We start from the raw sequence: 16,648 nt of genomic DNA on the forward strand, positions 1-16,648 counted from the left end.
GTTGACTTTGGCAGGAGAATCTGCTAGCCTGCTATTCCTGGAAGTGGAGTCTCTACTGATTATTACTTTTCCAGAGGCAGGGACTATGAGATCCAAGTATAACTTTCTTACATCTTATAGGAGATACAAAGGAACAAGCTCGTTCCTTATCCATTTATGCAGAAGTATATTTTGAAAAGAGCAGGAATCTGCAACAAGGGGCCTGTAAGGGAGGCATTAGTGTTACTTATCTACCCTTGGCCCAAGCAGGCATGATTGCATTTCACAAAAAGCTCAGCCACCTTCTTTGCTTATGAGCAATGGTCTCACAATACTATAAAGCTACAGTACTCAAATCAGCATGGCACTGGCACAAAAACAGGTGTGTGGATCAATGGAACAGAACAGAGAGTCCAGAAATAAAGCCACATACCTATGGTCAATTATTAATTAATTTATTTTTTGGTCATGCTGTGCTGCATGTGGGATATTAGTTCTCCAACCAGGGATTGAACCCGTGCTCCTTGCATTGGGAGTGTGGAGTCTAGACCACTGGACCTCCAGGGAACTCCTCCTATGGTCAATTAATCTTCAACAAAGGAGGCAAGACTATACAGTGGAGAAAAGACATTCTTGATGAAGTCAGATCACACCTTTCTGCCATACACAAAAACAAACTCAAAATGGTTTAAAGACTTAAGTATAGGACAAGACACCAGAAAACTCCTAGAAGAGCACACAGGCAAACAGTCTCTGACATAAATCATACCAGTCTTTTCTTAGGTCAGTCTTCCAAGGCAACAAAAATAAAAGCAAAAGTAAACAAATGAGACTTAATCAAACAAAGCTTTTACATAGCAAAAGAAACCATAAACAAAAAGACAACCTATGGGCTGGGGGAAAATATTTGCAAATTATGCAACCAATAAGGGCTAAATTTCCAAAATATACAAACAGCTCATAGAACTCAAAAAAAAAAAAAAAAAATCAAACAACCCAATTGAAAAATGAGCAGAAGACCTAAACAGACATTTCTCCAAAGAAGACATACAGATGGCCAACAGACATATGAACAGATATTCAACATCATGAATTATTAGAGAAATACATATCAACACTACAATGAAGTACCATCTCACTCTGGTCAGAATGGCCATTGTTAAAAGTGTACAAATAATAAATGCTGGAGAGAGTGTGGAGAAGAGGAAACCCTCCTAAACTCTAGATGGGAATGCAAATTGGTGCTGCCACTATGGAAAGCAGTAGGAAGGATCCTCAAAAAACTAAAAGGGTTGCCATATGATCTAGCAACCCTATTCCTGGGCATATACACAGAAAAAATTATAATTCAAAGAGACAGATGCATCTCTATGTTCGTAGCAACACTATTGACAATAGCCAAGGCATGGACGCAACCTAAATGTCCACTGACAGATGAATGGATAAAGGAGACGTGGTGCATATATACAATGGAATATTACTCAGCCATTAAAAAGAATGCAATAATGTCATTTTCAGCAACATGAATGAACCAAGAGATTATCATACTAAATGAAGTAAATCAGAAAGAAAAAGGCAAATACCATATAATATAATATCACTTTTATATGGAACCTAAAATATGACACAAATCATCATATCTATGAAACAGAAACATATTCACAGACATAGAGAACAGACTTATGGTTGACAAGTGGGGAGGTGGGAGAGGAGTTTGGGATTAGCAGAGACAAAGTATTATATATAGAATGGGTAAACAACCAGGTTCTACTGTACAGCACAAGAAACCATATTCAATATCCTGTGATAAACCATAGTCGAAAAGAATATGAAAAAGAATACATATATATACAACTGAGTTACTTTGCTGCAGAAATTAATGCAACATTGTAAATCAAGTATACTTTGATAAAATTTTTAAAAAAGAAAAATGGTCTCAGTCTATTAGTCTCATCTGATTTAGGGAAAAGAAAAAGTTGCTATATGGTCATTCCAGGGGTCTCCAGGAATCTCCCACAATACAAGGACGTGTATTATTACAGCCTTTCATAAAAGAAAAACAGTGAAGAGCAAAGAGGGTCAATGAGCTGGCAGTCTTACCCTCCCTACCTCCTTCCCCCTCCTATCTTTATGATTCGCTTCTAGGAAATTGACTCCTTTTAATTATTTACTGGATTTAATACAATAAAATTTTAAGATTTTCTAAAACACAGAATTGATGTTTTTATTTTTTGGCTGCACCTCACGGCATGTGGGATCATAGTTCCCCAATCAGAGGTGGAACTCACACACCCTGCATTGGCAGCATGGAGTCTTAACCACTGGTCATTCAGGGATATCCTAGAATTAATTTTTAGAAGAGCAAAAAGTAATTTTAATTTCTTGACAGTCTCTCCCTCTGATCAAATTTTACTAAGGAGGTAGATCTCTCTCCTGACCCACCTACAGCAAAATTCCCTGCCGAGCTGCCTGGAGCTTTTCCCATGTCATTTATAAACAGAAGGATTTATATACATTCTGGAAGCACATCTAATATGTAGATGGGAGTTCACTGGAGGTTTCCGGCATTTGGTGATTCTTCCCACGGTGTGCCAACTGGCAGCCCCTATATTTCTAGTCCATGTTTAATTCATCACTGACACCTCCCATACACCTCTGAAATCCATCCAATTCTCGGTATCACCACCATCTCCACCCTAATCCAAAACACCGTCTCCTCTTGCCTAGATGGCAGCAACAGCATCTCACTTCTCCACATTTCCTTGGGCATCCCACAGTCCATTTTCCATACTGTGGTCAGAAAGCTCTTTCCAAAGCTCCTTATTATCTTTTTTTTTGGCACCATGTAGAATTCTCCGTAACATTGAACATATTTGCAGTTGGCTTTGGAGCTGCTGCTGCTGCTAAGTCACTGCAGTTGTGTCCAACTGTGTGTGACCCCACAGACGGCAGCCCACTAGACTCCCCCGTCCCTGAGATTCTCCAGCCAAGAACACTGGAGTGGATTGCCATTTCCTTCTCCAATGCATGAAGGTGAAAAGTGAAAGTGAAGTCGCCCAGTCCTGTCGGACTCTTCCCAATCCCATGGACTGTAGCCTACCAGGCTCTTCCGTCCATTGGATTTTCCAGGCAAGAGTACTGGAGTTGGTTGCCATTTCCTTCTCCATGGCCTTGGAGTAATTACCCACATATTGCTGGTTCCCCCACTAACCTGAAAGTTCCCTGAGCACAGGAAGCTTGTCTGCTCATCCTTATTTCCTCAGTGTGTGGCACACTGTGGGTGTTCAACATATTTTTTGAATACCACATAATGTCAATCAACTATGTAACTTATTTGTTATGCTTGTCTGTTTTCCACCTTTCACCAGAAAGGCAGGGAGTTGGCTGTTTCATTCATCCATGTTCTCTCTCTTTTTTAAAGTTTATTTATTTTTAATTGGAGGATAATTACAATATTATGTTGGTTTCTGCCATACATCAACATGAATCAGCCAGAGGAATACCCAACATGAATACCCATGTTCTCTGAGAGCCTAACGCGGACAGGTGCTTAGACGGTTCTTTGTGAACTTTGTTGAAGAAATGAATAAATGAATGAAAGACTGAGGTGACTGCAGTGAGAACCTAACTTCCAAGCAGTCCAGGATCTTGATGCTATAATTCCAAGCCCTTAAAAAGTGCTGCCCTGTGCATTTCTAGGTAATGTCTCCAAAAAATTTGTATTTGTACTCCAGAGCTCAGAAAGATGCCTGCCAGAGCTCATCCTGTTACAGACAGGACTGGAGGAGAAGCAGCTCTGGCCAGAGGCCAGCATTCTGAGGTCAGCCACTCCATCTGTGGAATCCCCACCCCTGTGCATCCCTGGGCCGTCCGGTTAAATTGGAAAATAAATCCCATGCCTGCTAAGGTGTTGGCTGATAAAGGTTTGAGCTACTGGCCATTCCAGAGGAATTTGCATTTTAATAGAGGCTCGTCAGCCCCAAAGGAATCTATATCTCTAAAGGTGTAATTTCCACCACCAGCAACTGAGATATTTGGGGGCGAGATTGCAGCGTTTCTGATCCAAATCCAACAGGAAACTCCCTCAGTCCCGCCTTGAGGCTGTGTAAACTGACCCACCATTTCCCGCTATGATTACTATGAACGTAGCCTTTTTGTGCTTGATATCCTCAGACTGCCTGACACTCCTGGGCCTCTCATATGTCAACACAACCCTTTTCAACACTGGCAGTCTTAAAGTGGTCACATCAACGGGGCCGCAAGGTGACTCGTGATAACCTGAACTTCCAAGATTTCTCGGTACCCTAGGAAGCCAACAGTCAGGTATTTAAAACCTAATACTGACAAAAGGGAGAGATGATTTCGTAGGTCCTTTAATGACACTGTTCATCAAAATTCGTTTTGTGCAATTGATTTTCAGCCCCACTTGTATCAAAAGCCCTGCAAACGGAAGGTGGGCAAGAGACATCTGTGAACTAGGGATGTTCTGAATGCCCAGTCCTTCAGGACCGAGTTCTCCGCTTGGCTTGATAAATTCCTGAACTGCAGGAGAGCAGCAGAATCCTGAATCCAGGAATTCCGCATTCGAGAGAGGCTCTCGCCCGCCACGCCTGGGATTAGGCACTGGGAAGTCACCTCCTCCGCGACCCCCGCCGCCGCGGCGCGCGCTCCTCCCGGGCCAGCCCCAGGCTCGGTAGCGGCTCGGCCGGCCCGCCCCAGCTCCCAGGCCTCTTCCCCGTCGCCGGCCCGGGGCTCCTGCCGCCCTCGCCCTTGACGCGCCCGCGGTTCTCACTCTCCTCCTCGGTGAGGGGCGCGAGCGCCGAGGCCCGACCACGGGGACCGCACCTGCGCCCGCCCGGTCCCGCGCCGCTCGGTCCCGGCTCGTGCTCTGGCCTCGGCCCCGGCCCCGCGCGCGGCGGCGGCAGGGCTCGCGCCCGGGGACAGCGGCGGCGGCGGCGGCTCGAGCCCGCGCCCGGGCCGGGGAGCGCGCGGGGCGGGCGGGAGAGGGCGCAGCGCGGCGCGGCCGGCGGGCGGCCCTGCGGAGCTGCGGCGGCATGGGCGCGGGCACCGGCGGGGGCTGCGGGCGTCCGGTTCTCCGCCCCGCGCGTCCCGCTCCACGCGCGCGGCCGCCGCAGCCCCCGCGACCCGGGGGGAGGCCGACCCCGTAGTCGGTGCAACTTGCCTCGGACCCTTGGTGAGGAGGGGCGGCGCGCGGGGCCGGGCGCGAGCGGGTGAGGCGTGCAGGCGCGATGCCTCCGGCTGGCGGTCCCCGCGCGCCGCGTCCGGCCGCGCTGCCCCGCAGCCTGTCCCGCCTGCGCGAGTGCCCGGGCCGCTCCCGCATCGTGCTGGCGCTCGGGGCCACGCAGATGGCGCTCGGATGCCTCATCGTGGCCGTCAGCTTCGCCGCTCTGGCGCTTACCACGTCGGCCCGCGTCCGTCACTCCTGCCCCTTCTGGGCCGGCTTCTCGGTGAGTGTCGGCGCGGGGCGCGGGGGCTGCGGGCCGGGGACGCGGGCCCACCACCCGCGGGCGCCGAGTTCGGCGCGCGAGCTGCCGGGCGAGCTGCCACAGCTCGGGGTGCAGCTTAAAACTCGGGCAGGAGAACTCCGGAGACCCGACTCACCGCTTGCCGCCCTGGGAGCGTCGCTTTCCCTTTCCCCTTGCGCTGGTCCCGGAGTTACTTTTTTGCGAAGAGACAAGAGCCCGGGCGCCCTCAAGCACTGCAGGGGCCTTCGGATGAGGGTGGGCGGCGGGGCCGGCTGCTGGGCCCTGAGGCCCGTTGCGCCCAGGGGCCGAGGAACCGCCGGGGAGTGGTGGGGCTCTGGGCGACCCCGAGCGGGGTGGGAGCAGGGTGCGAGCCCGGTACGGAGACGCGGCTCCGCGCGGCTGGCCTCCGCGGCTGGAGCTTCGGCGCAGGGCGCGTGCCGTCGGGTCGCGGGTCAGTCCTGGTGGCGGGAACCGGCCGAACACGCCTTGGCAGCCCACCCTCTCGGTGTACCGTACGTGGCGCGTCCCGCGCGTGGTGGGGATTGATCCGCGAGCGCAGTGGACAGTGCGACTGGGCAGGCGGCCCGCGAGCCGCGTGGCGGGGGGGCGTGTTTAGTGAGCTTCCTCGCTGGGAGGTGACAGATTTTGAGGCTGTTGACCCCAAATTAGAGAGGCCAGTGACTGACAAACCGCCGTAGAAGCAAAGCCACCAGGAAATCCCTTTCAAGGAAGTGGTTGTCTCCAAGAAATAAGGGGGAGGGGGGAGGGAGGCATTTTTTTTTTTTAATTAAAGTTGTGTTTTCCCTATATTAATAAAGAGTGAGTATATGGAAACAGGAAGGATCTATGCTGAGCAAATATTCTTTATAAAGAGAAGCCCTTGTTCTGATAACTCTTGACGTCTGTACCTGCATTTGGTTTGCGGTGCCGGAGTATGTTTTATAGGTTTAAACAGTAAATTCGGTGTGCTTTAACTCCCTCTCCAAAAATCCAAACCAAGCCTTTGGAACGAATGTTTGCTATTTGTCCTTGACTTCTGAAATTTAAAAATTCTGTCGATCTCCGCTTTTGTTGTTCTTTTGTAATGGCCTTTGTTCTCCAAGTCAGCTGCAGGCCTTGTAAGATAACATCGAAGCAGAACCGACTCAGTGACAGCCTGATGGATCCAAGTGTTATGGTTCATCCTAACGGGTGTGTGAATTTCCAGAGCTTATTTCAGACCAGGAGTGAGTCTTGGAGAGCTTCTTAGAACAACAGAGCATGAGTTTCAGGCTCCCAGTGCTCAAAGTAAAGAGATGGGATTTGAAGCAAGACCCAGGCAGGAGTCATGATTCAAATGGGGGCCCCTAAATACAGCCTTCAAACACATCTGTGGCTCAGTGTTCAGCATGATTTAATGTGCATTGTTTTCATGTGGTCTGAGTTTGTGTCTGCTGTGGCCCACAGGTGGCAGCTTAGTAAACGAACTGCTCTTGGCTTCTCCATGAGCCAGGTCTTCCTAGCCTTGTGGCTTTGGTTCTTCCAAAGGGCAGAGAGAGAGAGCTGTCTCTTAATAATGAACTTGGAAGGGGAAACAGCCATCAGACATGGTAGAAAAGCTGTTTATGTGAAAAATGTACATTCAGTGTATTTTAGTCTAAAGCATTAAATGAATATGTAAAGCATTAATTCAGCTTGCATTCCCAGGGTTATTCCTTTCCACAACTATAACTTTGTAGTTCAACATCCTGCAATTCAGAGTAATTCCCTACGTGTCTTGTGTGTGCAGACCTGCCTGTAGGCTCTGGGGAGAACAGTGAGCAACATCCTCTGCTTTTATTTTAGAGGTGGTAGATTGTGCCCCGGGTCCACCTCCCACTCTCCCCACCTCCTTACACCTCCTGTCTCATGGGCTTTTTTCAAACTGAATCTGCCACAAGCACCTTTAACTTTTTATTGACCTGAAAATTTTTGCAGAAACTAATGCCTTTGGCCAGTGATTTGTTATGTGAGTATTGAAACACTCCAGTCAATAACATTTGAATAACAAAATACATATTAATGTGTCTCTGGTCAATAATGCGTTAAAATTTTTTCCGAACAGTCTATACCCCTTTGTACAGACAGTGAATGGTTCCAACAATGCTGGGACAGGTCAGCATGTTGTCGCAGCTGTGGGCAGTAACACTGGCCACTTGCCTGCCCACCCACTGTGGAAACCACCTTGCAAGGACATTTTTGTCTTAAGATGGTGACCAGGATGACTGACTTTTCCCAAAAATCTGCTCTGCATGACTTGTGGCTGCCTTTCCTGAAAATGGGTTCTTAAACACTTTCTAGGTCTCTAGGCCTTCTCTGTGGTGTGTCCCTGGTGAAGAACCAATGTAAAAATAACCCTTCTATTTAAGGAAAAACAACAACCAAGAAAACAGCTTAGGTTTATTGAGCATGTACGGTGTGCCAGCTTTTACATTAAGTGTTTTCCCTGCTGTGATAGCACATTTCATCCAAGTGCAGTTCCCTGCACTTGGACTGGACCTCTGACTGGCCTTAGCTAGCGGGGTGCTGCAGAACTGAGGCTGTGTCAGGGCTAGACCTACACCCTGAGAAGTCTTGGCAGCTTGTGCAGAGTGCACCGAGGGGGAGCTGGATTAAGGAACTTGCTGTATCAGTTGGGGCTCTCCAGAGAAACAGAGCCAATATACACACATATCAGCAAGCTGGAGACCCTGGCATGTTGCTGGTGTCATTCAGTCCAAGTCTAGAAGACCAGAAACTGGAGGGCTAGTGATGTGGTCCCCATTCTGGCCCCAAAGGCTGAGGACCAGTGGTGCTGATGTCCAAGGCAGGAGAAGGTGGGTGTCCCAGCTCAGAGACCATGAATTTGCCCTAGATCTGCCTCTCTTGTCTTGTTCAGGCCCTTGCTGGGTTAAATGAGGCCCATCTACATGGATAAAGGTGACCTTCTTTACTCAGTGTCCTGATGCAATGCTAATCTCTTATAGAGACATCCCCCTTGTTGTGACATACCTCAAAAGAATGTTGTCATGTCTGTCTGGGCATCCCTCAGTCAAATGGGCACATAAAATGAAATTTCATGTCTACCCAAGGTCACACATGGCCAGTGTCAGATTTGCACTTAGTTGCTCTGACTTGAGGCCACAGCTCTAGCCATAAGACTTTAATTGTCCACCCCCAACCCCAAGCTGGGGACGGGGGAGCCTGGTGGGCTGCTGTCTATGGGGTCGCACAGAGTTAGACACGACTGAAGTGACTTAGCAGCAGCAGCAACCCCAAGCAGTGGCTGAAGGGGCTTCACTTGAGTTGGCTGTGAAGGGTCAAAGGTAAAGCCTCTGTAGGGAAGAAACACCTGTATCTTAGGAAAAGCACAAAATATGTGTGGAAAGGCGATGATGCACGAGAACTTTGGAGAAGCACAAAATTACAGGGAGAGCCCTGGGGGGTCCTTGGCAAGGCTAGAAACAGGGGAAGGGGCAGCAGGCCTGGTCGGGGGAGCAGTGCTATTTCGGAGACCTGCCTTCAAGTGGCTGTCATGTCCCAGGTCCCCTCCATTTGGGTGACTTGGCTTCCCCAGGGATAAATGCTTGGCCCCTTTTGAGAGAAGATGATCTACAGGAACAGTTTAGAAGACTACAAAGGCTGTGTGTATGTGTGTTTAATGATCAACGAATTAATCATTTATTTAAAAATTTTGCAGCATTTGGGATCCTAGTTCCCCAACCAGGGATTGAACCTGTGCCCCTTGCAGTGGAAGCACTGTGTCTCAACCCCTGGACCACCCAGGGAAGTCCACAATGAATTCAGTCTTATTTTAAGTGAGCTTTATATCAGAGAACAGACTAAACAGTTTTGTATATGTAGTTTAAATATTAAAAAATGGAATTAAAGGGGAGGGGAAGGAAGTCTCCAGCACTTCTGCTGTCTCTCATGGAGTATTACAGTTAACCTTTGACAGAACAGCCTCATTATTTTTCTTTGACATTTTATTTACTCCCAAAACATCAGAGACAACTGAGTACCCTGTGAATTATCCACATGGCCAGTCACATGTGTTGGTAAAGACATAACCGTTAGGAGCTGACTATTGATGCACAGATGTGTATATATTTTCTTTTTCCTTTAAAAGCAACAGCATACTGCAAAGCAACAGGTGTTTGTTGCAGTAACTGAAAACAAAGAAGGGTGTAAAGAAAATGACGACAGTGCCTTCTTCTGTCCCAGCTCTGTACCCACAGGTGACCTGCATTAGCAGTGTTTCATGTGACCTTTCTTCACTTTGCTTTACAATCACAAAAATATTAGGATTTATATGTAATGTGTGGAATGTTTCTTTTCTTTTAACATTTTTTATGAAAAGATTATGTCACATACCACTTACTCTGACTCTTTTATTTTGTGTGTAATAAATATGCCCAGCCATACTGATTATTCTTACTATTTCTGTCATTGTTAATGACTACGTAAGAATCCATAGGATGCATTTTATAATTTATTCAGTTCTCCTTTGGGGAGTAGCCTGGTTGTGTCAGTTCTGTGTCTCCACAAACCATGCTGCTTATGTAGCCTTAGAGGCCAGTGCTGGTTTTCTGAGCATACATTCCCCAAAGTGGAATGGCTAGTTGGAGGGGGTTCCAATTTGGTATTTCATTAGATATTGCCAGAGTCATTCTATGAAGGATTGTAGTCATCCCTGCCCACAGAAACATTGCATAAGACTGCCCCTTTGCCATCATCTTCCCAGCCCAGGCTATTAGCATTCCTTAACATTTTATTCATCTGATGGAAAAAAAGATTTTTCATTGTTTTCATTTGATCTGACTTTCCATGGTTACTTCTCTGATACATTTCAAGTATTGGGTTGACCAAAACGTTCAGATTTTTCCATAAGATCATATGGAAAAACCCAAATGGACTTTTTGGCCAAGCCAATATTTTCTTGCAGTTTTTCATTTCTCCTGTGGCTTAATTTTTGGTGTCTTTTGCTGTATATAAAATTTTAAAACTTTTCATATAGTCAAATCTGTTAGCTTTCTTTTCCTTAGTGTCTGGGCTCTTTTCTTAGTAAAGAGGGTTGTCATTACAGAGGTCACACAAACATTCCTTCACATTTCCTTCTTATGTTTTCATCTTATTTTTTACATTTAATTTTTAAATCGTCCAGAATTTGTTTTGTGTATAGAGAAGGAAATGGTAAGGAAATGGTAACCCATTCTGAATGAACTTTTTGGTCAACCCAATACTTGAAACTTATCAGAGAAGTAACCATGGAAAGTCAGATCAAATGAAGACAATGAAATATCTTTTCTTCCATCAGATGAATAAAATGTGAAGGAATGCTAATAGCCTGGGCTGGGAAGATGATGGCAAAGGGGCAGTCTTAGTGCAATGTTTCCAATATTCTTGCCTGGAAAATCCCATAGAAAGAGGAGCCTGACATGCTGCAGTCCATGGGGTCGCAAGGAGTTGGACACGACTGAATGACTAAACAACAACGGTGTGAAAAAAAGACCTAACTTTATTTGCTTGCAGCCCAGGTAAGTTCCTCTGTACCTGTGCTTCTGTTTGGGATTCTATTCAGTTTTACTCTATTTTATTTATTTTTTTCATTGAGATATAATTAACATACAATATTATGCTAGTCTCAAGCATACAGCATAATGGTCCAGTGCTTCTATGTGTTGCAAAAGGATCTCCACAATAAGAGTATTTAACATTTGTCACCATATATAGTTAACAAAGGGGCTTCCCAGGTGGCATTAGTGATAAAGAACCCACCTGCAATGCAGGATACCAGGGTTTCATCCCTGGGTCAGGAAGATCCCCTAGAGGAGGGCATGGTGACCCACTCCAGTATTCTTACCTGAGAAATCCCATGGACAGAGGAGCCTGGTAGGCTGCAGTCCATGAGGTTGCGTAGAGTCAGACATGACTCAGCAACTGAGCATGCACACATGCACACACACCACATTATTTTGGTTAAGGCAACATACTGGTAAATTTCACTATCTGGTCAGGCATCTCCCTCCATACTGTTTTCTTTCTCAAAAGTGCCTTCGTTCTTCTGTATTAACTTTAAAATGTCTGTGTCTAGTTTCCAGCAATACCTGTTTAAGGTTTGGATTGCAGTTGTGTTACATCGATGGAAAAATTTTGGCAGTATTGAGAGTTTTATCGTATGGAAGCTTCCAGTTCAGGAACACAATTGCATTTTCATTTCTTTGTCCTTTGTCTTACACATTTCAGAACATCTCTTATGGGAGCAGATTTTCAGTCTCCCCTAAACTTTTTTTGAAAACTAGTTCATGAGAGTTTCCTGGTGGTCCAGTGGCTAAGACTCCATGCTGCCAATGCAGGGATCACTGGTTTAATCTCTGGTGGGGGAATTAAGATCCCACATGTGGCACAGTGTGGCCTAAACAAAACAAAACAGAAAACTCAACCAGTTCACATGGTCATCGTAGAAAAACCTAAGTGAGGACATATCAGTGAAAGAGATGTGCGATCCCAAAAGTCAGGACATAGATGCGGCCAGTCCACTGGGAGCCAGAGCTGCAGACAAACAGCTGAGGGTGGTGGGGAGTGAATGAAAGTATTGACAGGCTATGGGAACCCCGAATCACCATGAGTTATTCACCCTGAAAAGTGGATGAACGCCGGAGAGGTGCTCTGGGTTTTCTGGTTGGGGGTGAGAACAGCCATCTTGCAGGGACGAAGATGCAAACCTGGGACCATCTGAGAAACACACTGTGAGTTCTTCCTCCTACAAGGTCAGTGCCTTGCCCTGAGCAGAATGACCAGAAACAGAAACCAAAATGAACAGGACAGGAACACCGACAGCAAGGAGGCATAGATTAGGATGGTGCAGGTCGGGGGACTCCCAGAAACTGCTCCAGCAGCAACAGAAGATCCTGGGCAGAGAGAATGGCCTTAGAAACAAGGGCTTCAGGATCTGGAGCTGGAGCAAAGGGCCAGGGTGGGGATGAGTGTCCGCAGATTCTGAACTGAATGCTGAGAAGCAAATAAGTGGATACGTAGAGATCTCATTCTTGAGTCTTTAAGATCGGTAGAGCCCAGCTGACGAAGATGTCCTATGTGTGTGCATCTGACTCTCTGTGACCCCACAGACTGTAACCTGCTAACCCATCTGTTCATAGGATATTCCAGGCAATAACACTGGAATGAATTGCTATTTCCTTCTCCAAGGGATTTTCCCAATTTAGGGATAGAGCCTGAGGCTCTTGGATCGCAGTTGGATTCTGTACCGCTTTGCCACTGGGGAAGCCCAAAGCTGTCCTAGCTCAACCCTTATTCTTTAGGAGCTTTCTCTTCCCAGATCAGGAAAATCTACCTCATACATGGGGAAAGAAAAATGGAATATGATCTCAGGTCAGTACAGTTCAGTTCAGTCGCTCAGTTGTGTCCAACTCTGCTGCTTTTGCTACGTCGCTTCAGTCGTGTCCGACTCTGTGCGACCCCATAGACGGCAGCCCACCAGGCTCCCCCGTCCCTGGGATTCTCCAGGCAAGGACACTGGAGTAGGTTGCCATTTCCTTCTCCAATGCGTGAAAGTGAAAAGTGAAAGTGAAGTCGCTCAGTCGTGTCCGACTCTTACCGACCCCATGGACTGCAGCCTACCGGGCTCCTCCATCCATGGGACTCTCCAGGCAAGAGTACTGGAGTGGGGTGCCATTGCCTTCTCCGTGTGTCCGACTCTGCGACCCCATGAATCGCAGCATGCCAGGCCTCCCTGTCCATCACCAACTCCTGGAGTTCACTCAAACATGTCAATCAAGTCGGTGATGCCATCCAGCCATCTCATCCTCTGTCGTCCCCTTCTCCTCCTGCCCCCAATCCCTCCCAGCATCAGAGTCTTTTCCAATGAGTCAACTTTTCACATGAGGTGGCCAAAGTACTGGAGTTTCAGCTTTAGCATCATTCCTTCCAAAGAACACCCAGGGCTGATCTCCTTTAGAATGGACTGGTTGGATCTCATTGCAGTCCAAGGGACTCTCAAGAATCTTCTCCAACACCACAGTCAAAAGCATCAATTCTTCGGCTCAGCTTTCTTCACAGCCCAACTCTCACATCCATACATGACCACTGGATAAACCATAGCCTTGACTAGACGGACCTTTGTTGGCAAAGTAATGTCTCTCTTTTTCTATATGCTATCTAGATTGGTCATGACTTTTCTTCCAAGGAGTAAGCATCTTTTAATTTCATGTCTGCAGTCACCATCTGCAGTGATTTTGGAGCCCAAAAAAATAAAGTCTGACACTGTTTCCACTGTTTCCCCATCTATTTGCCATGAAGTGATGGGACCAGATTCCATGATCTTTGTTTTCTGAATGTTGAGCTTTAAGCCAGCTTTTTCACTCTCCTCTTTCACTTTCATCAAGAGGCTTTTTAGATCCTCTTCACTTTCTGCCAAAGGGTGGTGTCATCTGCATATCTGAGGTGATTGATATTTCTCCGGCAATCTTGATTCCAGCTTGTGCTTCTTCCAGCCCAGTGTTTCTCATGATGTACTCTGCATAGAAGTTAAATAAGCAGGGTGACAATATACAGCCTTGACATACTCCTTTTCCTGTTTGGAACCAGTCTGTTGTTCCATGTCCAGTTCTAACTGTTGCTTCCTGACCTGCATATAGGTTTCTCAAGAGGCACATCAGGTGGTCTGGTATTCCCATCTCTTTCAGATTTTTCTACAGTTTATTGTGATCCACACAGTCAAAGGCTTTGGCATAGTCAATAAAGCAGAAAAAGATGTTTTTCTGGAACTCTCTTGCTGTTTTGATGATCTAGCGGATGTTGGCAATTTGATCTTTGGTTCCTCTGCCTTTTCTAAAATCAGCTTGAACATCTGGAAGTTCATGGTTCACGTATTGCTGAAGCCTGGCTTGGAGAATTTTGAGCATTACTTTACTAGCGTGTGAGATGAGTGCAATTGTGCGGTAGTTTGAGCATTCTTTGGCATTGCCTTTCTTTGGGATTGAATATGATATAATCTTATGCAAAATTGATTCAGAAAAGAATGATGACATGAACATAATGGTACTATAGAAAATGAGAACACGCCAGAAAAAATCATAAACTAATATTTCAAGATAAACTAAAAGAAAAAAACAATTTGAAAGGGTAGCATCCAGCATAAATTTAGAAACTACAAAAACATGGCTTGATAACAGAAAATTATGAAATGAGAACAGATTGATATCAGGAAAGAATTAGGAAAAAATGAATTTTAGAATGGAAGACTAAATTATATGCAGAAGGGACACAAGAGCAAGTGGTTACCATAGTCCCAAAATAATAATACAGGATGAGAAGGAGGAAAATGAAAACAATAGCAAATAAATGAAGGAATAGACTGAGTTAGAATGTATAGGAGACAAAGACTTCCCTAGTGGTCCAATGGCTAAGCCTCCAAGCTCCCAATGCAGGGCGCCAGGGTTCAATCCCTGGTCAGGGAACTAGATCCCACATGCTGCAACTAAGATCAGAGATCTCCCATGCCACAACAAAGACCCAGCATGACCAAATAAGTAAATATTTTAAAAAAGAAAGTATAGCAGATGGGCAAAGGAGATCTATGTGTAATTAGAGTGTCCAGGAAAGGAAGAACAAAGCAATGAAATAAAATAAATGTTTAGAACTATTACTGGCAGAAAACTAACCTAAAAATAAAAGAAGACTTGAAAGTGTCCACCATGTGATAGGGGGAAAAAATCAATGGAGAATAACCAACACAGACATATCCCTGTAAAATAATGAATGTTAAAGATAAGGGGGAAGTCTTAGTCATTTGTGTTGTGTGTTGCAGTTCTCAAAGCCAAACAAATTCTGTGCTAGAAAAGGTGAAGCAGTATTTTAAAAAGTCAATTTGGAGGGGGCAAGTTGAAATTTCCAACTTTTAGAAAAGATTGTAGAACAGAACTAAGAACTCTGTATCCTGTCTACTAGGTTCCCCGATTGTAACTGCTTTTACTATATTTGCTCCATGGCTTGCACATGGAGACTTGTGTACACTGTCTCTCTTCCTGAATGGAAGAAAAAAAAAATCCAGTATCATTAGATTATTTTTCTTGACCTCTTGGGGGCAGGCTGCAGATGTGATGTCCCATCACTCCTGAACATTTCAGTGTATATCTCCCCTACTCAAAGACACTCTTCTATGTAGCCAGTATAAACTCCTCCAGCCTAGGAACTCAACATTAGAAGAACATCATTGTCTGAGTCATAGACCCTATTCCAATTCCACCAACTGTCCAAAGAGTGTCCCTTTCCCTTCCTGGTCCAGGATCCTGTCCAGCAATATATGTGTGTCTTGTATCTCTTCACTCTCTTCAGTCGTCCTTTATGTCTCATGTTTTCCATGATTTTAAAGAGTACAAGCCTTTTTAAAGAGTAAAAAAAGAAATTTTTTTGGCTGTGCTGTGCAGCATGTGGGATCTTAATTCCCTGACCATTGGAAGCACTGAGTCTTAACCACTGGACCACCAGGAAAGTCCTGAGAGTACAAGCCTATATGCTATAGGATGACCCTGAACCTGGGTCCATCTGGTTTATCCTCATGGTCAGACTCACGTTATGCATTCTCGGAAATAAATGAAAAGCAGAATGGAGATATTCTCCGAATTCCTTCTGTGTTCTCTGATGAGAAATCCGTTGTGACTTAAGTTGTTGCTCCCATGTCAGTTGACTTTTTCTCCTTTCATTTCCATTCTGCTATTAAATTCATCTGGTGAATTTTTTACTTCAGTGATTCTGTATTTCTGTTTTTAAAATTTCCATATGGTTCTCCTTCATATAAACTAGATTTTTTTTTCTTTAGGTTTTTGTAGCTTTTCATTCATTCCTTTGCTTACTGGAGCATTTTTGTTATCACATCTTTAAAGTCTTTGATTGTTCCAAAATCTATCATTGATTGTGTTTTCCTGTGGGAGTTGGCATTGTCCTGATTCTTTGTAGGCCTGGTAATTTTGGATTATATCCTGGACATTTTGAATGTTACGTTGTGAGTCAGTCTTTGGAAACTGTGTAAATCCAGTCAAGAATGTTGCTGCTTTTTACAACATAAATGAACTTATCTACGAAACAGGCTCACAGACATAGAGAACAGACTTGTGGTTGCCGAGGTTGGGGGGAGCTTGGGATGGGCAAGAATTGGGAGGTTGGGATAA

General features: G+C 45.5%; 1 protein-coding gene across 1 annotated transcript in view; it reads left to right on the forward strand.

Annotated features, from left to right (window-relative positions):
- Window positions 1-5,023: 5,023 nt before the first annotated feature.
- The window catches only part of FAM189A1 (family with sequence similarity 189 member A1), a 242,225-nt gene continuing 230,600 nt past the window's right edge, over window positions 5,024-16,648 (forward strand). The window contains exon 1 of the mRNA XM_025271827.3: window positions 5,024-5,447. Coding sequence (XP_025127612.3) covers window positions 5,229-5,447 — 219 coding nt within the window. The 5' untranslated portion in view covers window positions 5,024-5,228. The remainder of the gene's footprint in view (window positions 5,448-16,648) is intronic.

Source organism: Bubalus bubalis, chromosome 20 (genome assembly GCF_019923935.1).
Source record: "Bubalus bubalis isolate 160015118507 breed Murrah chromosome 20, NDDB_SH_1, whole genome shotgun sequence".
In the NCBI taxonomy this organism is placed as follows: domain Eukaryota; kingdom Metazoa; phylum Chordata; class Mammalia; order Artiodactyla; family Bovidae; genus Bubalus; species Bubalus bubalis.